The 25893-nt window shown below is 40.4% G+C and overlaps 1 protein-coding gene across 1 annotated transcript; it reads left to right on the top strand.

Annotated features, from left to right (window-relative positions):
* Positions 1 to 17985: 17985 nt before the first annotated feature.
* Positions 17986 to 25893, top strand: cplx3b (complexin 3b). Its single transcript, XM_012868690.3, has 3 exons — positions 17986 to 18567; positions 24787 to 24874; positions 24990 to 25893. The coding sequence occupies exons 1-3, from the start codon at positions 18410 to 18412 to the stop codon at positions 25212 to 25214; spliced, it is 471 nt and encodes a 156-aa protein (XP_012724144.1). The 5' UTR covers positions 17986 to 18409; the 3' UTR covers positions 25215 to 25893.

Raw genomic sequence — 25893 nt, 5'->3', positions numbered from 1 at the left:
ATTTTGAATCGAAACAGAATTTTGACAATCTAATTGCTTACAGAAATGATTTGCAAAAGTAGCAGAACCTTGTCAAGGAAAGCGAGACAAGGTTTTCTTTTTCTTTTGTTGCCCCCAGCGACCCTTCACAGATACGTGGGTATAAACAATGAAAGGACGGATTGACTGATTCCTTCTTAGGCCCAGAAATGGCACCAGGTATTTTCCCCCTCTTTTTATTTCACTTCTCCAAAATGATTGTATTTTTTCATGCAATCTGAGTGACACAAGCTGTAATTTCCATAAATGTCCACATTTGCTCCCTTAAATGCATGCATGAGACATAACTGTGTTTTAACTGTGGTGACACTGGATGAATGCAGAGAGAGCCCATTTAAGGGCTCAGTCTGACTTTGCAACTAGTTTCAGAATTAAAGGGAGAAGCAAAGTACAGTTTGCATGTGTTTAGGCACCTGCAAATAGCTTCAATATTTTGCCCAACAAAATCTAAGAGCTGGAGAAAAAGGATTCTTTCTTTGACTTTCATGATTAAGTTATCTCTGCACCTTCTTTAGATGACACTGGATCTTACTTCCTTTTAGAGGGGGCTGAAAAGATACAGTTTATCCCCGCTGTGTTATGGTTGTTTTTTCCCAGGACATCACAGAGCTGCAGAACCTGCGAACCAGCCTCCATAGCCGACTCTGGATGAAGGCTCAAGCAGGAAGAGACTCGGCAGACAGCGCTCTCACTTCAACCATAGTCGCCCCCGGCAGGAGTCTGCGACATAAAACTGCATCTAAACAGCTCATCCTTTATGATTCAGAACAAACGCAGATATTTTCAGGCCTGGAGTGGGATCTGTTCCTCGTATTGTGTGAATCAATTTAGAGTTTGTGAAGTGGTTTTATGTTCAAACATTCATTCAATAATATACTGTTCTGCTGCTACTACAGCTTTGAATTAACCTATTTTTATTTATTTTTTTAACCAAAGGATGATTTGAAGCATCTCAAGGGTGGTATGTTTGAGAAGTCGTTTGTGAAATGATTTTTAAAAATCTGACAACGTGACATCTTCAACAGACTCCCTTAGGCACCTATTGCTTTTCCAGAAAAGTTTCACAATTTTTGCAGGATGTTAACGTTAATTCTCTGAAATGTGGAAAAAGTTCTAACAAAGAAGTAAAGAAAAATACACACAAATACCTGATTAGTGCCTCTTGCAATGAGGCTATTGTTTATTTAGACTGAACAAAACCCTGATGAAGAAGAATGCTGATTAATTTATCACAGACATTAAAGTTAATATTTACTCCATATGGAAATTTTCAAACATGTCTTACTGCAAGTAATAAAAGACTTGAAAGTATTTCTTCATGGTCGGTGGATGTTATAGTATTTGGTGAGTGATTCGATATCTGACCTTAGTGGCAACATTAAGAGGAAAAAGAGCTAGTGGGTTCGCTAAAGAGCCAGGAACGAATGCTCGATGGTTTTCTGGTTGAAAAAGAAAAAAATGAACCCATCTTTGCCTGAAATTGCAGGAATGCTTAAATGTGACCAGAGGGATCACAGGGCTGCTATTTTAGAAGAATGGATTAGCTCTGGGGACATTGCATTGTTTAGGATATTATGCTATTTTCTGCCCTTCATGTAGTTGGTAAGTACTTCCGAGAGTAAGTGATGGCTGAGTGTGGGGGTGGCGGTGGATCTAGTTTTCTTAGCAAGTAAGGATGCTCTCTATATATAGTAAACATAGCGTTTTATGGCTGAGGAAAGATGAGATTCCAAACGAGTGGCTCTGAATAGTTTCAGCTCTCAAGAAACCATTTTGTAGTGAAAGCATTGCGGTAAATGATCTGTCATTTTCAGTGAAGAACATGACATCAAAATGTTACATTTCAGAAGGATGCATACCCATAACCCAGGAATTATTTAACTTATCAAGTTACAGCCATGAACTTCAATCATTTACTTTGAAATATTTATAAATAAAATAAAAATAAGCGTTATGTCAAACCTTTTTACCAATAAAAATCCAAAAAGTATGCCATTTATTTGTGTTCATCCCCTTCACTCTGATACCCTAAATTAAATCCTGTGTGATCAAATGACTTCAGAAGTCACCTAATTACTAAACAGAGTTCACTTGTGTTTAATTTAACCTCAACATAAATTAAACTGTTCTGTGAAGGCATGGGAGGATTCTTAAAGTACATCAGTGAACAAACAGCATCGTGGAGACCAAGCAGCACAGCAGACAGGTCAGGGAGAAAGATGTGGAGATTTTTGAGGTGGCTTAGATTGTAGGATATGGAAAATATCTGAATCCATCACATTAAAAATTAAAAACGTTTGTTACAACTGCAAACCCACCGTCGCAACAGCAATCAGCGGCGTACCTATGAAGCCCGTGCTAACTCTGGGGGAGCTGTACATTGCTTAGCTCAGGTGAGAGAGTCATTCAATTCAATTTTATTTATATAGCACCAATTCACAACACATGTCATCTCAAGGCACTTTACAAAGTCAAATTCAATCAAATCATGCAAATTAGTCAAAAGGTTTCCTATCCAAGGAAACCCAGTAGATCGCATCAAGTCTTGACAAGCTACATTCTCTCCTCCATGAAAGAGCGTAGAGCCACAGCGGACAGTCGTCTGCATTTTCCATGCCTTTGACAGAGTCATTTGACTGGCCTACTATTAGTTGTTCACTCAGAAATCTGGAAATCACAAAAGAAGGACAAGTAGAACAATGTTGTTGAAAGGACGCCTTAGGAGGTTGTGTTTGTGGTTCTTTATAAGCCATGTAGCGGACTCTTGCTTTTGCAAGGCGGTGGAAATGGTAACATCAAGTCGTATAAACATTGATATGTAATGTAGAAAATAACTTGTCATTCTTAAAGCAATCAGTATTTTGGTAGCGTCATATAAGATAATTTCTAAAAGCGTCAAATCAAACAAAATTGTGCCATTTCTCCTTTGGTCTGTAACGTTACGGTGGCCCAGACGGTTCAATGGCATAAAAAAAACCACCTAAAATAATGAAAGGTGAATTGAGTATTTGCAAACTAACGAAAATAAAGACATTTGTTTTTGCTGTTCAAGAAGTGTGTGGACTCGCACAATATAACTGTTGGAATTTTAAGCAGCGGAGTGCAGAGGTCAGAAGAATTGACGCTGACCTCTTGTACTCCTGAACTGTGAGATAGAAACTCCTGCAGAGCTGTGGAGAAAACAAAACATTTGAGTATCGGTGAATACTTGTAAAAAACTGTCACCTAAACACACAAGCATGAGATCGTGTTCGGTACAAGATCAAGGCACAAATGTCAAGAGACAATTTATTATTTCTATGACTTTTAGCCACGAACCCTTCCATCAGTCCTTCCAAATCACCCGCTCGTCATTGACCTTCACTGCACCTCCTTTCACTTAAACTCCCATTTTTTTTCCCTGTCCCTGCCCTTTCCCCTGCTTTTCAGTCTGCATTATCTCATCCTCTTCTCATCTGTTCACCCTCACGCTGCTGATTGTTTGAATCTATTCATAAAGGGGAATTTTCCGGTTTTTCTCATCCCACTTAAGCTCAGCCAGCACTAACCTATTGTGCTCTGATGTTTCTCTCAGGCAAGAGGTCTAAATCAGGCAGTAGGGAGACGAAGCAGGCAGACGAGTGGGGGTGGCAGGGATTTTGAAGGAGGGAAGTAAGGAGCGCCAGGGAACGAGGCTCAAAAAGGAAGTGTTGGAGGAGGGGAGAAATGGATGGCGAGGCAGAGCGCTGAGGAAGAAGTGGAAAAGGAGCAAAAGATGACATTACAGTGACTGAGCATGCTCATCAGTGAGCCGTGTGAACTTAGATTTCAGATGTCATACTTCGTCTCACTCTGCCGCTCCAAAAACTTTCAAAACAAAAAGCTGCTTGCTTCTTTAAACACTTTATATATATCCAAGCACATGACAATATGAGTGGATCTCTCTCCGACTCCACACAGCAGTACAGCACCTACAGTTCCTGCTCAGGGTTACAAAAGTTCAAGCTTTGCAGGAGCAGACCATATGCCAAAGGTAATTTTATCTTGGGCACACGTGGAAATCTGACTTGCATTTGATGTGTGCACATTCCCTCTAAGTGGCTTTAACAGGTTGGCAGCGGTTTGTCAGAAAATAGAGCAGTCTTAATGCACACTAGGTGGATTAAACTGTGCCGCTCAAGCTCTGAAATGCTAGAGGCTCCAGAGTCAGACACAGATATGTGTGTCCGGGAGATTAAAATGTGCATTGTGGAATAATTGCAATTTCCAGCTAGGTTTAAACAAACAAGGGGATATAGAACATTATTTCAAGAATATTGCAATTAATTTTTTTTTTTTTTAAATCTAATTAAATTCCTTTGTGAAAAAAATTTGGATGTTGGAGATTGGAATTACAAATCTGGTTTAAACAGCTACTTGGCACTGAAACAGTGCTGTTGAGGGTTTTTAGCTACAACCTTTCAGCAAATTACATTAGACGTTTTGAGATCCTTATATTTTCTAATCAGATGTTTAATACTTTTGACCACAGTCGTATTATCTCTTGAATTAAGCTTTAGATTGGGATTCAGTGTGCAGCACTTGATTAGCTCCATTTGTGCCAAAGAGACATGGGTTTCTGTGTTACTATTGAAAATGATCACTCCACCCAAGAATGTGTTTCCTTAGGATTCCTCAAGGGTTAATCCTCAGACCTCAGAATTTCCTTCCTTTCTATGCAGATGACTTCCAGTTTCGCCTGGTTCTACCACTAAATGATTTTTTCTCCATAGATTTTCTGAGAAGAAAACTGATTTAAAAATCCAGATTTTGTCTTGTAAATGCCTACACTGTGGCACCTGGCATCACAGTTGCAGGAATTAAGTGTAGACACGGTGAAAATACAAAATAGTAAGTAATTGTTACATCTGTCTTCATTTTAAAATCTGTATGATTCCATTTTGCATTTAGTTGAGGTTATTTTTTGTGAAAATCATATTTTTTTAATGGCATGAGATGCCGGACAAATCAGTGTGTATGTATATTTGTAATCTTCTGGCTTCCATGTGACAGCATGCCTCTAATTGGTTAATAATTGGTTAATACAGTCAAAATAATAATTTCCTGAGAGACACAGTGGAGGAGTATGTATATATATATATATATATATATATATATATATATATATATATATATATATATATATACATATATACATATACATATACATATATATATATATATATATATATATATATATATATATATATATATATATATATATACATTTATTTAAGTTTTTTTGTTATGTCCCCTGGCTTAGTCTAGGGGATATATGGGACGGACATAAAATGAGGAAGTGGATTGAGGAAGCAGAGTTATCTTTTAAACATTTATTTACTACTTGTATTAAGTTATTTACAATTCAGACGGTTAAAAGTTCAAGGAGAGCCCAGGCCAACATAACAGACAAAACAACGCTAAATAGAAAATAAAAGAAGAATTTACCTAACAACAATAAAAGCAAAATAGTACAAACCTACAAACTAACCAATACCTAACAATCACTCAAACAGGGGAAAAATGGGGTTAAACCAAAAGGCAACTCTCCCCTACCAACACAGTCTCACCAAATGTACGTAAAAATAGCCAAAATAGGCATTTGCACTGACGACATAGGCAAGAGGTGCTCAAGTGGCCAAGAGTCACTGAGGTGCAGGATCACAGCCTTTAAATAAGACACAGGTGATTGCTGATTGCACGGGACTTTGGAAGCCACACCCACATCCTGGAGAAGGTGGAGCCTAGTACAGGACAAAGAATGGGGTGCCGCGCGCGAGCTATTTTTAGAAACACAACGTCACGATGACGTCACATCACGTGGTACGCAGTGGGGCAAACTCCGGAAAGCCGCCGTTGTTTTGCTGTAAAAGAGACATGCGTTAGCCTAGGTTTTACTCGGTAAACGACTGCTTTTTCCAAATCTAAGACCATGGTTTTTAAACATTGTTGCTATGGAACGTGCAACAGCGACTCGAGTTACGCTGATCGGCCGCATATGAAGGATGTTTTCTTCAAGACTGCCAAGGAGAAATGTGTGCGCTGGGACCGGGGCGGTCGGCCTACACAACAGTTCAACCCGGAAAAAGTTACCAAATTCACGTACATATGTAGCAAGCATTTTATCGGAGGAAAGGGCACAACCGAAGAACATCCTGACCCAATTCCAGCGACATCAAGTCAAGGTAAGAGTATTTTGGTGGCCGACATGTTAATAAAGTAGCGCCTGCTACCATGACAGCATATAGGCTATCCTGGTAGCAGGCGCTAACATGATAGCCTGCTACCAGGATAGCTTACTCAAAAACATTTCAAATGAGACAAACATTAAACATATACCCATTCCTGGACGGTGATTGCAAACAACAACAAAAAAAAAAAAATGGCCGACGCTGCCATGATCGCCGCGCAGGGAAAAAAAAACAAAGCTTACCGTTCATCAACTCGGCCAGTTTTCCAGTCTTTTTAAGCCCTCGAACCTCAAGCCATCGTTGTGAGCCTCTAGACCCTTGTAAGCTCTTATTTCCTCAAGAGTGTGCAGAGGGTTTTCACCGAACACCAGGTAATGCATCTGGATTACGGCTAAACAAGGCACCGTGGAGGGCATACGGGTCCATATGGTCGATCACGGAACATTTCCTCAGATATACGTCCTTATCTGGTCGCTCTAGCCCGCTGGCGTACTTATCCATTCGCGATACGATAATACGTGTACGACAACTAGAGATAAGGAAGTGTGCCACCCAATATGGCGGACCGGAAGTTGGCCAGTGACGTCAGTGAAAACCCCCTATTAGCACACACACAAAAACAAAAAAACACAACATCTACCTTGGAGATGTAATTATATATATATATATATATATATATATATATATATATATATATATATATATATATATATATATATATAGATAGATAGATAGATAGATAGATAGATAGATATGCTGATTTACTTAAGCACTTTGGTCACCATAATTGTGGATATAGAAAGGGCTGTACAAGTGAATGATTGACTGATTGTGTGTACATTTGTTTTGAAGTAGAGTTTGTTGTTTTGCTTTACATCACAACCTTTGATGCCCCCAAAATCACCAGCCACACTGTTGTATGGCATAAAGGACCTTGGACCAGCTGACCAGCTCCTTGTTCTAGTATGAAGCACTTTGGATTCCTTAGGACTCGACAAAGTGCTATACAAGTAAAGGGCATTTATCTACAAATATCAAACAGACATCTTCACCTCCTGTTTTCAGATATCTTTAAAACAATATCTATTCCCTGTGACCTTTCCCACAATGTGATTTGCTATATTTGCTTTAATGTTCTTGCTTTATCTTTTGTTTTTATTTAACTTTTTACCCCTGTGATTTATTTTCCTAGCTGTTTTTATTGTTGAATATTTCTTGGGCTTCTATTTTCAACAGGTTTTATTTGTGCACGGTACTTTGATTTAAATTAAAACCTCATGTTAAGCTTTCATTGCAACAAATTCACAGTACGAAATTGACAGCCATTATTTTTGAAAATGACACCCCTCAATTTGCCAGTGTGGGGGTCTTCTAGGATACGTTTCCATTCAGGAGCAAAAATGATGGATGAGGTGAAGGTGTTGGGTGAAGTCGGGGTCAGCGGTGCATGTAGACATTTAATTAAAGCAGTGTCATGTTGAAAAAGGAAAAGGCTTTTCTGTAGCTCTTTCCATAAAGCTGTTCAGCGTTGATTTAACACAAGGATGGGCTAAATTAATCATCTAACAGTTATGACTGCTCAACCTAAAGAGGAAAAATACTCTCTGCATTCTGCACTGAAGGTTGATTATGAAGCAATTCGAGCTGCGAGTGCAGACACACCTACAAAAAAGTGTTTCAAACCTAAACCCCAGGGTTTGGTGACTAACTGCAGGAGCATCCAAAAGTACAACGTTTTGGCAGTGACACCATTATTGTGTTTTGCATATAAAGTCTTTGAACGATGTCTGCCCATTCTTCTCTGTTTTTTCACCTCTTAGTTAGTTGACAACGATACGGGGAGCTTTCTGCATGCACCATACTTTTGGTGTTCTGATCCATGATACAAACTATTTTATTTTCTCTATGAAATTGTGCTTTATTCTAGCAATCACATGGACCATCAGCAAGTTCTACCTGGATTCTGGAAAATGTTCCTCTTGGAGAACGTTGTGATCCTTCTCTATCTAATTCTGACAGTGACAAAGATCTCATGGTACGACTTAACTTTTCCTCTGCTGACAAATGGGGTAAAATAACAACACAAACTGTCCTCTGACTTAAGTGCGGGTTAATGTGTGTGTCATTTCTACCTGGGCAGCTGCAGCGCTGCGAGACTAATCACAAGGAACTTCAAGAGGAGACGATTCCCAGAGGCGCATGCCAGATTGTTTTGCTCACAGTGTGGCAATCAGGGCTACCTTCTCTTTTGAGTTTGTCCTCCTCTTTTCAGGAACTATCCACAGTCACTCACGCTTGGGCTCCAGTGAAATCTCACCTCAAGTTCCCTTCTGTGAATTTCCTGATGGCTACCATGGCAGCCCCCCTGATATCAGCTGTTTGGATTTCTTACGCTTACCTGCCTGCCCACTCTCCTCCGACACTCTACGCTCCAACAAACGCCATTCCTGGAAGATAGGTAACATGTTTTGACTCTGGCCTGTCTAACTCATTCCAAACAAGCTCCAGATTATTGAAAGCTTTTTGGTGAGTAGATGTCCATCGTTCTTCGTGCCTCATCACCACCTTTTGACCACGTCTCTGGATTTTCCTGCCTTGCCTTGCCCTTGGCAGACATTTTCAGGACCACAACATGGACCTAATTCTAAAACCATACTCTAAAAATAACGGAAAGAAAGGTTCGTTGATTAAAAACAGTAGACTTTCCCCAGCAGCATGTCACCCTCAGCCACGACCACGAGCCTTGCCTAGCCTCAACTGGATTTGTCTGCCCTGTCTCGGACAACACATGCGGGATCCAAGCGGACCCTTGCATGACCCTTGCATGCTCCTGCGGGGGATTTCTCAGTGTTCCAGGTCTCATCATTAATAAACCTTTTAAACATAATATTGTGTCCGGTTTGGATTCCAGGTACCCTGCAGATCCAGTTTCTTACCAAACAAAGACAATAACGCACCCTCTGTCCACCACTACCTTCCACTCAGATTCCATTAAATTTCTCACTTCCTTGGACTTCCTCCGTCGTCTGTTTTCTTCTCATTATTCATTGTTTCACTATCCACACAATAACCCTGACCTCTCCTCCTCAGTGCCAAACCAGAAAGCTGCCGGAAACCCAGGTGACCTTTTCGCCTGTGGATTGTTTCCAAGAAATCTTTCAAACCTCTCCATGGTGTCTGTAGTTGTTTGCCAGCAACACTTTCTAAAACATGACACAAACAAACATCAAACACCGACATATCGGTGCATCTCAGTAAATTAGAACATCTCTGAAAAGTTCATTTATTTCAGTAATTCAGTTCAAAAAGTTAAAGTTACATATACTAGTTATTCAACTCCACGGAGTCATCAATATAGCGTAGCCATAATGAAGTTTAAATTCTCAGGAAAATAGAATATAAGACAAATAAAATATACAGTATACATAATGTCATTTGTAGAGAAATATAGAACACATTTATGAAGGATGTGGTTATCCTTGTTGATTATCCACATTTTTCCTTCCACTCAACTTTCTTTTTCTATGCTGGGATACGGGACTCTGAGGTAAGCAGTCTTTCCCTAAAATTGTAAAGGACATAACATGGACACAAGACCTTTTGCAAGAAATTACTTTTTTGGAGTTTCTTTTGTTGGAGAAATTAATTAGTATTAAAAATCGAATTTATTGAGATATTCCCTTTGTTGTTCTTATTTAATTGTAAAAAAAATAAATAAATAAATAAATAAATAAATAAAAAAATCAGAGGATAGACAAGTGTGGTCCAGACCCATTTCCAAGACTTCTTTGATTTTGAGGCTGCTCTGTTCCAGACCAATGGTGGCTGCATGCTTTACTTTGGAGGGAACCATCTTTAGCACGCGTGAACAATGAGCTTTTGAACCGTTTTGAAAGAAACAGGCCAATTTTTAGTACTACAAAAAAGGTAGTACTAAATCATAAGGCAATCATAAGGTTTGGTTCAAGTTAAAAAAAAAAAAAAAAACTTGAACCAACTTAACCTGTTACTGGAGTGATTGATGAGAGATTTGCTAACAAATCCCTATGTTCTAGAAAGTGCCTTAACCAATCCAAGATGGTGGTTATGTGAATGGAGGAAATGTTTTGGTGTCTCTGTGTCCTGACTGCCTTGGTATTTGCCAGCTTTCTTGTTTTTGGCCCCATGCAGAGGATTGTGAGACATTATTGAAATCATATTTAACATTTTTTTTTAAATTATTTTCTTGGTGATAAAAGCAGTTGGTGGCAAACCTAGAATCTGGTCAGTTTCTTTACAAAGACAATCACAAGTTGAGTGAAAGGGGCTATCAGGGTGCTTCTGTTTGATGTTATTTGTCAGCATTATAAAAACTGATGAGTTTCTTTGCATTTTTCAGCTTTAAACATAACACCTTCTGTAAGAAACGCAGCATTAAGAACAACACCTAACTCGTTCTGCTATATGCTTTTTTCATTTGCCGATCTGTGTGCAGATTTCGAGGCAGCTGCAGAGCATTGTGAGCATTTTTTTTTCTTCCTTCTTCGCACTCAATTTCACAACCTATTTCAGTTTTCTAATGTCTGAACATTTGTGTTTCATCTTTCTCACTTTTGATGCATGTACTTTTCTGCTGTGAATTCTGTCGCAGAATGTGTCTCTTGGCAGCTTGTTTTCACACTTTCATGCGCGCCAAAGTGAAGCGTAATAATGATCCCAGCCTGGCTCCCTTCTTGCAGTTTCCACTTTCTCCATTACATGTATTTTTTTTTTCCCAGTTGAAAGCCTTATTTGCATCCTACATACCCTCAAAATACTTACATGCACTGGAATAAAGCATGCCACTTTGTCATGAAGTCAAAATACACCAGAAGAGATATTTGCTTTTGATTTGTTTCAGATATGAATTACGTGACTTCATTAATTAAAACAGGAAAGAGACAATTAAAGAAGCAAAGCTGAAGCACGTTTTCTATTTTCTAATGTTTCTGGTATCAGATCTGCAGAGATAGTCTGTCTTTTCAGGTTTGGGAGAAAATATAGTTCTCAGGGAGGCATCTCTTTCCAAATCTGTGTCCCAGTTAGCCTGGATAATCCACAGATTTTGCTGTCAAGTTTCTGTCTGAACTACTTTCTCTGAAAGCGGTTGGCAGGAAGTTCTGTGGATTATCCAGCGAGGCTGAGGTATGCTTTCTGGAAAGAGTTGTCTCATCGCATTTTTTTTTTGATCATTTTATTTTGTCAGCACCACAAATGAGATTCCATCTGCTTGCACTACACTTTGGAAAAGGCAGATATTGTTTTCTCTATTTGTTTCTTCTTCTTTTTTTCATCACCTGGGCAGAGGTGTGAATCTGAGTGTCCTCCATTTCCTAACAAACACTAAAAAAAGCAAAAAAAGAATAATATTTAAACAGTCCTTTGATGCTCTTAATCAGGGCCATTATATTCATCTCCTGCAAATACCCTTGATGTTAACGGCGGAGACAGTTGCCATGCTGCCATGTGGTGTGGTTTAACACCTCCTGGACAGCCTGCAGGGCATCAAACCCCGTCTGCAGGCCCAAGCCATTGTCCTCCGTATGGTGCTGTGCTGCTGTGACCCCACCTGTCTGTTCCATCTCTGGTCCACCCCCTGACGCAGGTTCAGGTTATTTACTGAAGGCAGGGATGGGCTTGCTTAGTGCAATAAGTGGTTCTGTCAGCGAGCGTTCAGATCGCCTCTCATTCCTAACATGATTAGTGTGAAATTTTGTCGTCTCACCAGGAGGGCGCCACACGCAGCTTTTTCCCAAAGACTGGCATGCCAGCGTCTTGCTAATAGCATCATCTCCTCCTGTGTGGATTTCAGAAGTCCCTGAAAAGTGGCTGAATGTGCACATTGTTTGCTGTGGGGCGCGCGCCTCTGATGAGTCTAATCCGTGGTCTACAGAAACAAAGGTGTAACACTCAGCTGCTGTGGATCAGCAGCTGTGAGTGATGGTGTACATGAACCCATCTCTCTCTCTCTCTCTCACTCTCTCTCTCTCTCTCTCTCTCTCTCTCTCTCTCAGTTCCCACACAGAGCTTCCTAATCCCGGAAGATCAAGAGCATCCAGGCTGGAAGTGAGGCTGGGCGAGAGCCAGCATGAGGCTTTCAGTGATGTTGACTCAGACTGTGATCGCTCCGGGCTCACAACAACCACAGCGTGTCACGGCTGTCTAACCTTTTGTTGCTGCAGCCTCAAATTTGTATTCAGATTCGTATTCGCATGCCAAATACTTTGCTACCTTGTGTGAGCAATGCACATTAATATTTGTTTATTTATTTTTTTTTGCTATTCTGTGGTAGATATTGGCTATTAGAGCGGAAAATATTTTCCACAGGCTGAACGCAGATGAAAAAAAGGTGCATTTGTGCCAGGCTTGTGTGAAGAAAAAAAAATGCATGTGCATTAATGTAAATTTCTTTGCAAAGGCTTAGCGTGGCTGCATTCCTCATACATGCTCACATTTGGAGACCTGAGCTGTTCATTTTCACCGTACAGAAAGACCGAGGTCAAAGCTGAGTAGGCTGTAACATGAACTGAGCGCAGCCATGGAGCATAAACATGAGCCTATTTTTAAATCAGGCAGCGTGAGTAATGTTTTTTTTTTTGTTTTTTTTTCTCCTCTGCATTATACTCTGAAGGTTTCATGTCAATGTCATGCCCTCTTGGCGAACAAATACAGCTGATTGGTTCCTAGTTACTCTGCTGCAAGTGAAAAATATCCTGCGATGGGAATTCATTTCAGTCTGATTCTTCAGCGACAGCTGCCACATCTACATTTTAAAAAGCTGCAGTTTGACACGATCCGATACGGTCAGTAGCAACATCTGAAAGATTTTTGCTTATATTTAGCTAACCTGCCGAAACATTTATGCACCATCACTGTAAATTAAAAACCTATGTACACTTTAAATACACCCCACTGAATCTCATGAATTTAAGTCTTTCTGTTTTCATCAGTTAGTATTTGACCGTGCATGATAAGTTGACTGATTTCTGCAGTACACCGTCATCAGACCTTGCATACATGAAAAGGTCCTTCGATGTACTGCCCGCCCCTCTTATCTACGACCACATTGCCTTGCAGAACTACTCACCCCCATTGAACCCATTCTTTGTTACAATTATAACCACAAACCTGAATGTATTGTATTGGTATTTTGTGTGATGGATCAATTCAAAGTGGTGCATAATCATGAAGCAGAATTTAAAATAATATGCTCTTTTCGAAACGTTTTGCAAATGAAAATGTGAAACGTGTGGCATCCATTTGTGTTTACCTCCATTTTTCTTTGATACCCCTAAATGAAAGCGAGTGCAGCCAACTGCCTTCTGAAGTCATCTAATTAGTTAATGGAGCTGTAATTTAATCTCAGTTTAAATGCAACTGTTCGGTGAAGATGATGAAGTTACGGGGAAGTAGAGAGCAGAAGTAGGTTATAAAACAGTATTAGAAGACTTAACTAATGGAGCATTGTTCAATCCATCAAGCCGTGTAACGGATACAGCAAACATCTGGAAGGTAATTTAACTTTGGCCTATACGTAAAACACAAATGTGTGTAATGAAAACTAACATTGCACATCAATCTGAACACACCATCCTTGTAGAGAACCATCCTGGAATTGCTTCCATTTCCTCTCTACAAGAGACTGCAGAAGAGTTTAGCTTAGGATGGAGCTTCATCTTCTAGCTGGAAAGAAAAAAAACAACCTAAACATACATCCATAGCTACACTGAAGTGGTTTAGTTTAAGGCATGTTTATGTGTTGGAGTGGTCCAGTCAGACCTAAATCCAGCTGGGAATCTGTGTCAAGACTTGAAAACGTGCAGACGCTGACTTAGCGTGAGTTTTTTGCCAGTTTTTTTTTTTGTTTTTTTTTTTAGAAAGAAGAATGAGCAAAAATGTTTTGTCTCTAGATGTGCTTGCAGTGAAATTCTTACATCTACCAACTGTAATGGCAACAAATATTGGTCCAACAAAACACTGACTTATAGTTGGTGAATAGGTCTGCATGATGTTATGCATGTGGCATGTGATAATGTTGCTGAACGTCTAACTGGAGAATATTGATGTCTTTCTGCTTTGGATTCACTGCAAACATACATCCCAGATAGAAATTAATCTATCCAGCAACTACAAAAAGAATGTAATTTATTATTTCTATATCAACAACATTGTTTTATTGGAAACTATGTATTTGGCCACAACTCATGTTCTGGCCAGGAAACAAGTTAGTTGTAGTTTATTAATCACTTAACCAGAACACCTAACAGATTTAAATGTACCGAAATAGAAAATGTTTGGCTTGATAAGAGAATCACCAGTGTTGCCACGTCTCATTTATGCCATAATGCGCTTATAGATTTGATGTATTTAATAACCAAGAAAACAAACTTTTGGATCTTTTATTGCTGACCTCCTGATCTCCCATCAAAGACAATCAAGGCACAACAAACCCATTATAATCTGCTCATTTGGTTCGTGCATCACTACAGTTAACAGATTTTCAATTCCATGTCTATCAGTTGCTCATTTTTCTTTCAGATTTGATACTTAAGTTAGATTTATAAGATGCAACCGCCTTGTTACACAATGAAAGCCCAGCAGCTGTCCTGTGAGCCACGTGCCTATGTGAAAAGTGGTAATGTGCACTAAAAAGACGACTCCGAATGACAAGACAGGGGCTAAACCAGCTGGCGCTAAAGCTCTTTTCTGAGCAAGCAAACACATCCGAAACACAAAAAATTAAACATCACTTTGACCTGCAGCCATGCCCAGGGTTTACAAACAACAAACACAGTGAGAACGTCAGATGTTCTCATAGATTGTTAATGAATAAACAGCCTTGTAGTGCTGCCATGTAACATCCCCAGTGTGCCGCTGACACGGCTAAGATGCGATCTTGAAAGGGAGATATGAATGTGCACGCCTATTTAGGGTCTATCCATGCTTTTGTTTGAAAGAGAAACGACAACTCACATCCACCAAATATCTGCCCTCTCTGGTCAACAAAACACTTGCTCTCCATATTTAGACCTGCAAATGTATTTCCGAGGCTCTTCACACCATCATGCCATGTTTGGTGTGCATCATGTCGGATTACAGTTTCCTGCTGTGTACCTGCTAATGCCCTTGTAGACCATGAAAAGTGACGGGGGACCTCATCCCGCAGCATATCCAGCAGGACTGAATATGAAAAGCGAAATTATATAACGTGACGTTAAAACATGCTGGTCGGGCGAATTCCTGCCTTTTATTCAATTTCACAGAGATTAGTTTTGATCTTATTCGCTGTGTTGTGTTTTAGACCATTTACTGGCTTCGGCTTTGAAGTTGAGATGGGGTAGGGAGAGGTTTTAGAGCAAGGCAGGTGTGGGCTAAGAGGGTCTCACTAAGCCTGTGACAAAAAGACACTGAGATGTGCTCCGTCTCCCTCCAACCCCCCCAACCCACCCCCCCAACCCCGCCGATCCACAGGGACCGGGAAAGTAGGCCAGGCTTGGTGTCAGGCTGCTGTGAGGATCAGGACGCTCAAGTTGTTGACTTGCGATCAAAGTTGTTTTCCACACTTTAGTCGTTGGAAACTCTTGCAGAAATAGAGATTTAAAACACATCTTGCTCTCTCTGACAGATGCACAGATGCAAATACGCAAATGTAGGTCACATTAAAAAGAAATTCCAGCTGAACACAATGTCATCTACCTTGATAATGTTTCACCAAACCACATTTCTTTCACATTTCTGATGGAAGCTGAACAGTTCACTCTGCCTAAAAGCCTGCCTGAAATAAAAAAGAAAGCTACAGGAAAAATGGTCTGATGGGAATAAAACACCGATATTCTGAATTTCAATTCAATCCAGTTCCTTTATATAGCACCAATTCACAACTCGTTTTCTCAAGGCACTTTACGAAGTCGATTCAATCAAACCATACAGACAGATTGGTTAGGTTTACAATCTGAGGAAACCCATCAGATTGCATCAAGTCATTGGCATGCAGCATTCACTCTTCCTGAAAGAGCACGTAGCAACCGTGGACAGCCGCTTGCATTGTGTCGCTGACTTTAGAGCGATCCCTCATATAGAGCATGCATGTAGCGACAGCTGAAAGGAAAATGCCCCTTTAACCAGAAGAAACCTCCAGCAGAAGCAGGGTCAGTGTGAACAGCCATCTGCCACGACCGACTCGTGGTCTGAGAAGGCAGGGCATGCACCACTCAACCCAGTAGACACAACAGAACCTTAATGGCGCCTGTCACTGGAGACCATATTCACTGGCTAAACATTGCACTCCATCGGCTCTTGCGCTGCATACATTGTTTCACTTCTCATGGCGTGGGTTGATTGATGTGCGTCGTGCAAACATTTGAGGGATCTGTGTTCGGCTCATCCTTCCTGAGCGATAACAGTGCTCACACCCTTTGAACCTTCACACATTTTGTCACACCACAACCACAGACCGCAATTTATTACATAGATAAACACAAAATAGTTTATATATGTGAAATGCAATAAAAATGATTGATGCTTTTATTTTCTTTCTGCTATGACAATCTAAAAAATTGTTGCATTTATTGTCAGTTAGCCCCTTTACCCTAGTACCCTTAAATGCAATGCAGTGCAAGCAGTCATCTAACTGATAAATAGACTCCACCTGTGGGTAGTTTAATCTACAAATTATCTGAAGACCGCAGAGGTTTGTTAGAAAACAAACTGGATCATGAAGACCAGGTCAGGGATAAATTTGGGAGATATTGAAAGCAGGGTTAGTTCTTAAAGCTATATCCCAAGTGTTGAATGTTTCACAGATCAGTGTTAAGTCTATCCTCTGTACATGGAAAATGTGACAAAACTGAATGCTCTGGGCATCCTCCAAAACAGACGGACTGGGAAATGAGAGCTTTAAAAAAACACACAGCTAAGAGGCTCATGGTAAATCTGGAGGAGTTGTATGGAGATCCTCTGTTTAGTTATGGTCATTAGTTAGTTATTCACTCCTCAAATCTGACCAATGACAAAGATTGGCAAAAGAAAGCCATTATTGCCAGAAAGCCATAAGAATTGTGGGGGACAACGCAAATATGCGCAGGAAGGTGCTCTGGTCTATTCAGACTCTAAATTTAACGTCTGCGTCTGAGTGCAAAATGTCTTGTGAACCCTAAAGCACACAATCCCCACTGCAAAACATGGTGGTGGCAGCATCTTGCTGCGAGAATACATTTCTTCAGCAGGGACAGAGCAACAGGTCAGGGTCAATGGGACGATGGATGAGGCTAAGTACTGGGTCATATTGAAAGGAACCAGTCAGAGGTTGCAAAGAACTTGAAACTGGGTCAACCTTCAAAGCAGGACAGTGATGAGCTACAATGGAAAGGTGTATTTTTAAAAACACATTGAAAAGTATCTAACCTTTTCCTTCTGCATCAATATCATGCACTACTTTGATAAAAAAAAATGCATTGATGCTTGTGGTTGCAACCTGGCAAAATGTGGAAAAGGCACAGAAAGCCAATAAAACTTAAGCCATGCCCCAGGATGATAGACAACCATTGGATCAACATGCAATTAGGAACCTCTCATCTGTTGACATGCTGTGTAGCGGCTGGATGTCCCTGAGACAGACATAGTCACCGAAGCGACCAGGAGAAACTCACGCTCGTCACGTGTTTTTTTTGTTTTTTTTTTTCCTCCCTGAGTCCATCGCCGCACATCCTCAGACGGCGAATCACGGCATCCTGCGCCGTGCGAGCGCGCTCCGAGTCCGGCGGTGTCTGGGATTGGGTGGAGGGAGGGAGTGGTGGCGCAGGACGGAGTCACGGGATTGGTAGAGTTCAGCGCCAAACTTGTTGACTCATAACTGAGCTGCTCCTCTCCGTCCATCTCGACGCGGAGCTGTCCGGGTCCAGCGGTGCTGAAACTGTCGAGCTTTCCGACGCCGCCTCCAGGGGTTGATCTCCCATTCTTCTGCTCCAGGTCCAAGCCTTTCCCAAAGTTGCGCTCCTTTTCTCTCGGTTTGCGTGAAAACTCCAGACCCCTCGTTTGAACGCGCCGCTCGGCAGAAATCTCCCCACAACCCCGCCGCTCTCTCCGGGAGCGCACCGACTCTTTAGCGTCAGCCGCTCCAGCCGAGGACTCTTCGGACCGCAGCCATGGCTTTCATGGTGAAACACGTGGTGGGAGGGCAGCTAAAGAACCTGACGGGCGGACTGACGGAGGAGAAATCCGAGGGGGAGAAATCAGACGCCGCCGCGCAAGGAATGACTCAAGAGGAATTTGAACAATATCAGCAACAGTTAGAGGAGGAAAAGTAAGGCGCTGACTAAAATGTGTTGTGTGGAAATGCAATGAATATGGATATAATTTATTGTCTTCTTGTTGTTGTTTTGAAAATATGATAACAATCACGACATGCTTGTGGCTTATTTGATTTTATGGGTTGAAAGCAAGGAGCGCTTAGTGCGCGGCGCGCATTTTTACGCATCAGCGCGATAATAGGAGCGCTCCTCACACAGCTGCTCCTCTCGCCCGGAGGAGCTCTCCATCTCTAAGCTCGCGAAAAAAAAAATACAAAGCTCTTGTTTAAATATAATTATTTATTTCACGGAATACCTTTACTGTGCCGGGGGCTAGAGATGTTCCTGATTATTGTGCATCAGGATGCATGAAAGATCAGACGGAAAAAAATGCATAACTTAGGTTAATTAATTCAGAGCTGACTTTCGTCATCCCTGTGTAAACCGATGTTCTGCTTGTGTTTCAGTCTTATTGTGTTTTCTTACAAAACTAAAGCTGCTGAATAAATCGGAAATTTGAAAATTAAGCAATAAAAAAAGCAATAAGTAGGTCGTTAAAGTTGCCCCAGCAGCTCATTTCTGCTTAGCGTGATCCTTCTGAGAGCAGGACTCAACAAAACCCCGATCAGACCATCAAGTGCTAATTAAAGATACGGCACAATGATTCATAGCAAATCAGATTCCTCATAAAGAGAACATGTTCCAGTTTTCTCTGCTGGTTCTGGCTCCACGCCATCATTAACTAACACCTCCCCATGAACACTTTCGTCAAAACTGTCTTTTGGGACCATGTGCAGACATTTTGAGAGTGAGTGGGAGGTGAAGCCATTAACACTCAGCGGAGCCCACTGAGCTCCACGGGAGAGATGCCTGACACTCTTCCATCATGACGTGACCTTCAGTGGAAAAGAATTATTTGTCAGATGGTGCTAAACATGAACATAGATCACCGTGAAGTCCATCCTGCTCAGATCAAAACAGAATGAGGCGTTAAGGTGTGTGTGTGTGTGTGTGTGTGTGTGTGAGTTGCTCGCACTGCCATGACACATATAGGCATTTTTTCAGTCTCAGCAGCCAGGCCACAACAGTGACAGCCTGGGTCAACCGATGCCCTTGAGAGGTGGAAAACACAGGAGCTGCTCATTGGCTGCAAGTGGACGCTGCATGGCCTTTCAGTGGTCAGCATGTTAATCTGAAGTGATCTCCAGATCACACAGGGGGGAAAAAAAACATGAATGCTCCATCTCCACAGAAAATGACCTTCCCTTTGACATAATGAGCGCAAGCATGTCTCTTCTAGTGTTTCTTTGAATTTTGATGCTGCCGTTTTTTTTTTTTTACCCAAGCGTTCATATTTCAACTTTGTCTATGGATTATTTTGTCCTTTGGACGTACTCGGTTTTTCCATCGCAGCACAGAATGTTCTCGTTTTGTTATTGTCCTCACGACATGGTTGACTTGTGGCTGTTCAAGCAAGTTTGAATGACACTGTGTTGCCCTGTTGGCTCACAGTGTCTGTGGGTGACAGCAAATTAACCAATTAACATTCTAGCAGTTGGAAGGGGAGAAAACACTTCCTGCCTGCCCCCTGCTGGAGGCAGCTCAAACTGATGAGACATGAACGCTGAATCCAAGCCCCTTCAATCTCATTCTTATCGCTCTAACCATTTCTAAGGCATAAGGCAGTCCAACTATTCTGGTTGAGTAGGAGGAAGGCTAAGGGACTCAAGTTTCTATCCCTTATAAAAATAAATATTTAATGGAGAGGGTTCTTATTCCCAGCATCTTCCTATATCCCACAGCAATCCTTTCTCCTAGCCCTTCCTGTCTGGCATTGAATTCAGGTAGAGGTTAAAATATCCCCCATGCTAAATGATTACACATCCTCATTGATTCCCACGACATAAGGTAAGGCAAGGCAAGTTTATTTTTAAAGCATATTTCAGTAAAAAGACAATTCAATGTGCATGAACACACGCAATGTAATTTGACACAATGCATCATTTAAATAGGAACTCATCCTGCTACAAAAATCAACACATTCTTTTCCTGGATTAGCAGAAACTCAAATATATTACCAAATATTCCCCGTCAAAAAAAAATACATCTGCTTTAATGCATTTAGAATGTATTGATTTTTGATGATTTATTACCTATATGCCAACAGATAAAAATACAATAGATAATATAAAATTTCCAAAAAGCTAACTTGAGGTATGCTGGTCTTCTAACACACTTGGAGTATGCTGATAATTATCATGATTGCAGGTGTGCTTAAGTATGTTGCATTTTAATACACTTTCAAAAGTGTAATATGTTAGATTACATCAAAGGCAAGATAACCTACATTTTGCTCTTGTTTGTTCATGGGACAGTATAGATGAAAAATAAATATGAGACCATTTTTCCTTTTTTTAGTTTGTTGAGAAAAGTTGAAAAGGATCAAATACATTGTTATCCATCAGACAACACAGTACCATAGTTTTGTTAAAATATTAAGTATTTTTTGTAAAAACTGTTTGCCATTTTAGAACTTTGAAAATCAGACAATCCATTGTTTATTGTAGAAATGTAAGAAATATAAAAAGTGAGACAGCATCGACTCTACATTTACTACCCCTTCGTTTTGAAATGTGCCTAAACACTCTGCTTTTAAGGGGGTCAAAAGCTTAATCCAAAGAAACATGTAAGATATTCCTTGGAAAAAAGGGCTGAGGGCAAAGAGTGAGGTGCAAGAAAAGCCATAGAAAGACCCTTAGAAAATATGAGGTTTAAGAAGCCCCTGCAAACATTCAGATGTAAATATTTTATGTAATTATGCATGGGATTTTATGCCTGGGATTCACACATTCTCCCTGAGCACACGTGAGTTCTCTCCGGGTACCCCTTCTTCCTCCCACAGACCAAAAACATGCATGTTAGGTTGTTTTATTTCTCTAAATTATTCCTAGATGCCCCCTATGACCCTGATAAGGAAAAACAATGCATGAATGCATGTTTTTCATATTCATTATTAACTCTAATTTGAGGTGTTGCATTTTACACTCATTATCGCTGTTAACCATTGTTAATCAGTGTAAAAAAAAAAAAATTCCAACCACATTTACCAACATAACCATTTATCATGTTTACCGATGTACTTTGTTTGACGTACCATAAAAGAGCTTTTGGGGGCATTCATGTATAAAAAAAGATTCCCTGTGTTTCAAGCATATATTCCATGTTCACATGTCTACTTAATGGCATTAATGTCCTTCGCCTTCTGGAAACTTGACCTGGGAAAAGTAGAAAAATGACCAAAGAAGAGTTGTGCAAATGAAGAGAGCGGTGCTTTTAGCTGCATTGCTCCACTTCTAGCACAGCAATGGAGCAATCATGAGCTGGGCTGTGATGCACCTCATGGGAATTTAGACCATTTTGTTGGTGAAGGAAGAACACTGCAAAAAAAACTAACAAAAATTAAGTGCAATTTTCTTGAAATGAGTGTACTAGTCCTTGATTTGAGCAGGTAAATAATCTTATCTGCCAATGGAACAAGATGTTTGCACTTAAATCATCCATCATCTTATTTCAAGTGCAGTATATATAATCATCTTATTTTAAGTGTTAAATACTCATTCCACTGGCAGATAAGATTATTTACCTGTTTAAATTAAGGACAAATACACTAACTTCACAAAAATGTTACTCACTTTTTATTCCCTTTTTTGAGTGAAGTGCATATACCTGCTACAACATGACATCCTCAAAGACTTCATTATGTAAGATTTCCATTTTGCATACAGCCTACAGACACAATTGTCGTTATCAAAGCTTAAGATTGTGCATTATTTGACTGAGTTGGAACATATACATTAAACCCAGTTTGAATTAATCAAATATATATATTTGATTAATTCAAACTGGGTTCAACCACAAGTTTCACAAGAACCCTTTTTGCTCTTTAAGTGAGACTTCTCCACAAGACTGAGTTATTCTACAGGTTTAACAGTGTGAAAGTTTGGCAGTGTTTTGTGCAAAATTAGCTACTCTCATTTGCAGAAACTGTTAATAAATATCTAAAGACACTTAATTGTTGATAGTTATTTTTTCAGGGTCACAGGAACCTATCTCCATTGGTCATTTGACAAGAGACAGTGTACACCCTATACAGGTCTCTAATCCATCTTAAGGAGACATTGAGACATGCACAAAAACTGAGGGCAATTTGGAGAAATAACCAAACAGTCATGTTTTTGGATTCTGGTAGGAAGCCAGAGTACCCCAGGAGAACATGGTCATTGAGAACATGCAAACCCTATGTAGAAAGAACCCATATTAGGATTTGAACCCAGGACATTCTTGCTGCAAGGCCACAGTACTACCAACTACCCCACTGAGCAGCTATCAAAAGTTGTTAAAGTTGATTATTTTGGGCACCACCTGGAAATCTAGAAATAATAACAATACTTGTCTCAGTTTTCTGTCAGTTTGTATGCATCAATTAATACAGATGGGGTGATTAGTGAAGGTTAAAATTCTGGCTTTTAAACCTGCAGCTATCACTCCACACACAAATATGACAAACTTCTTTAAAACATCAAATATAATTTTTTAAAGTCACAGCAATAGCTAAAATCACATAGATAGATAGATGGATGGATGGATGAATAGATAGATAGATAGATAGATAGATAGATAGATAGATAGATAGATAGATAGATAGATAGATAGATAGATAGATAGATAGATAGATAGATAGATAGATAGGATAGATAGTAGATAGATCGAGAGTAAGATAGTAGATAGATAGATAGATAGATAGATAGGATAGATAGATAGATAGATATCAATACTTATAATATATAATAGATAGATAGATAAGATAGATAGATAGGATAGATAGTATAGATAGATAGATTAGATAGATAGAAGCTAGATAGATAGATAAGATAGTGATTGATAGATAGATAGATAGATAGGATAGAACAGGACAGAAGACAGACAGACAGACAGACAGGAGACGACGGACAGACAGACAGGACAGAACAGACAGACGACAGACAGACAGCCAACAGAACAGCCAGACAACAGAAGACAGAACAGGACGACAGACAGACAGACAGGGACAGGACAGACAGACGACAGAGCGATAGATAGATTAGATAGATAGAGCTAGATAGATCGATAGATAGATAGATAGATAGATAGATAGATAGATCGTAGATTAGATAGATAGATTAGATAGATAGAATAAGATCGATAGATAGATAGATAGATAGATAGATAGATAGATAGATAGATAGATAGATAGATAGATAGATAGATAGATAGATAGATAGATAGATAGATAGACAGATAGATAGATCACAACAGTGTATGAGAGGACATGGGAAACAACTCAGACATCAAATGATTTTCCAAAATGGTTGGTGATTACACGTGGTCAGTATGTTAGTGTAACAAGATGGCTGCTGTGACCAGTACACAGAACTTAATTACAGGATGGTGGGTCTCGTGGGCCGCATGTTGGGCTGTGTGCTCTGTACCTGTTGGTGTTTCGTCACACCTGGTAAACAGGACAAATGACTCATGGGGAAGAAGGAGATGCAAATCTCTCTGGATGTCTATTCCTGGTTCAATAGAAAGGAAGTTCACTTGCGCAGATGATGTTTGATGTAAACAAAGGAGCGATAGTTGGCAAGCAATGCAAAACATTATCTTGACAGAAACTGTCCAGACCAAGTTAACATTTGGCTCTACTTGGTGTGCTGCAGAGAAAAGGGAAAGGGGGTCATGGGGTCCCCCCACCAAGTAACTGGAGCTAAAGAAGAAAACAGAGCAGGACGATCACTGTTCAGTGTTTTGTGTGTAGAGAGCTGGAGATGTGACCACACTGAAAGGAGACTGTTCTATTATAAGGGTCCAACACTCAGAATGAAAGTTTGGTTTACTTTGTTTTAAGGCTCTTAAAGTAGACAGTAGATCAGTCCTTGAACTCTACCAAGGAGGAAGACAGGATATCAGAGCTGTTCCTCATCCAGATTACTTGATGCTGGCTTAGCACAAAGAAGATTTCCATATTCATGTATCTTGGAGTTATTTTCTTGAATTTCAGTATGAATTAAGCATGATACTTGTTACGTAAGGACCTTTGCCAGTTTTTTTGATTAAAACCAGAGATTTTTTTTTCAAGCTTTTACTCTTTAGAGAACATTCAGTCTGGAGACTTTATTTTTCTCCCTTTCTTGCAGACAAGAACGAGAAGCTAATTTTGCCCAGAAGAAAGCAGAGAGGGCCACAGTTAGAACCCATTTCCGGGAAAAGTACAGATTACCAAAGGTAATTAAAACAACGCACGCACCTCAGCTCCTAAAAAAAAACCCGGATGCATTCTCGGATCAAATGGAACTAAATGCATTTTTTTTCCTCTCCTGTATTTGTGTCTCCGCCTCAGAACGAGCTAGATGAGACCCAGATCCAACAGGCGGGGGATGATGTGGTGCTGCCCACAGAGCTCGCCAAGATGATCGCTGAGGACAACCAGGAGGAAGCACACAAGCAGTCCGTGCTGGGCCAGCTGTCCAACATCCAGAACGTGGACATCGATCAGCTGAAGGACAAAGCCCAGGCCACACTGGAAGACCTTAAAAAGCAGACGGAAAACTGCAGTCTCATGTGAAACGGGCAAAGCTGTCTTACTTGTGCGGATATTTATCAGAGGCAGAACTTCTCTGGGCGTGGAAGTTTTCTCACTGCTTTAGTGGATTGTCAGTTAGCAGAGCTGCTTAATTATGTGTTTCATGGGGTGCAAAGTCTTCAGCCTATATGAGATCTTTGGCTCTCTTCACAACCAGTCCAATTCATTTTGAGTTTTAATCATCCTGAATGTCAGTCGCTTTTTCTTTTTTTTTTTTTTTACAAAAAATAAAAGCAAAAACAAAAATTAAACCACTTTGCACTCTGAAACAACTGAGACACAACCAGTGAGATAATTCTGCAGGTTTGAGCAAGTTCTCCTCTTGGTAAATGCGCACAGTGTGTCCGATCCTTCATTCCCTGTATTCCCATCCTCCTTCGCTCTGTGTTCCTCCCCGTGGCCAGTGATAAACACCGTGCGGTTCAGCAGCAGAGGTCGTAGCAGTCTGCATTTTATTCTCCTCTTTTAATGACAAACGCGTGCATCTCCAGTAAAGTCAGCTGCTCAGTTGGAAGGAGAACACACACGCAAGGCTTTTATACTCAGGGCCGGCCCAACGTTGAACTGGGCCCTACGCAGAATTTGATTTAGGAGCCCACTTGCAGATTGACCATCACCCACCTGTCACCCCAGTACCACCTTTTTTTTAATTTGCATTGTT

Source organism: Fundulus heteroclitus, chromosome 4, assembly GCF_011125445.2.
Source record: "Fundulus heteroclitus isolate FHET01 chromosome 4, MU-UCD_Fhet_4.1, whole genome shotgun sequence".
In the NCBI taxonomy this organism is placed as follows: domain Eukaryota; kingdom Metazoa; phylum Chordata; class Actinopteri; order Cyprinodontiformes; family Fundulidae; genus Fundulus; species Fundulus heteroclitus.
The sequence above is the reverse complement of the archived record's forward strand: the minus strand, read 5'-3'. Positions and strand labels throughout refer to the sequence as shown.

Excerpts from the sequence above, each read along its gene's own strand:
- cplx3b (XM_012868690.3), top strand. The coding sequence starts at position 18,410 with ATGGCTTTCATGGTGAAACACGTGGTGGGAGGGCAGCTAAAGAACCTG. Across the intron at positions 18,568-24,786 it reads CAACAGTTAGAGGAGGAAAA|ACAAGAACGAGAAGCTAATT; the intron begins GTAAGGCGCTGA and ends CCTTTCTTGCAG. Across the intron at positions 24,875-24,989 it reads AAAAGTACAGATTACCAAAG|AACGAGCTAGATGAGACCCA; the intron begins GTAATTAAAACA and ends TCTCCGCCTCAG.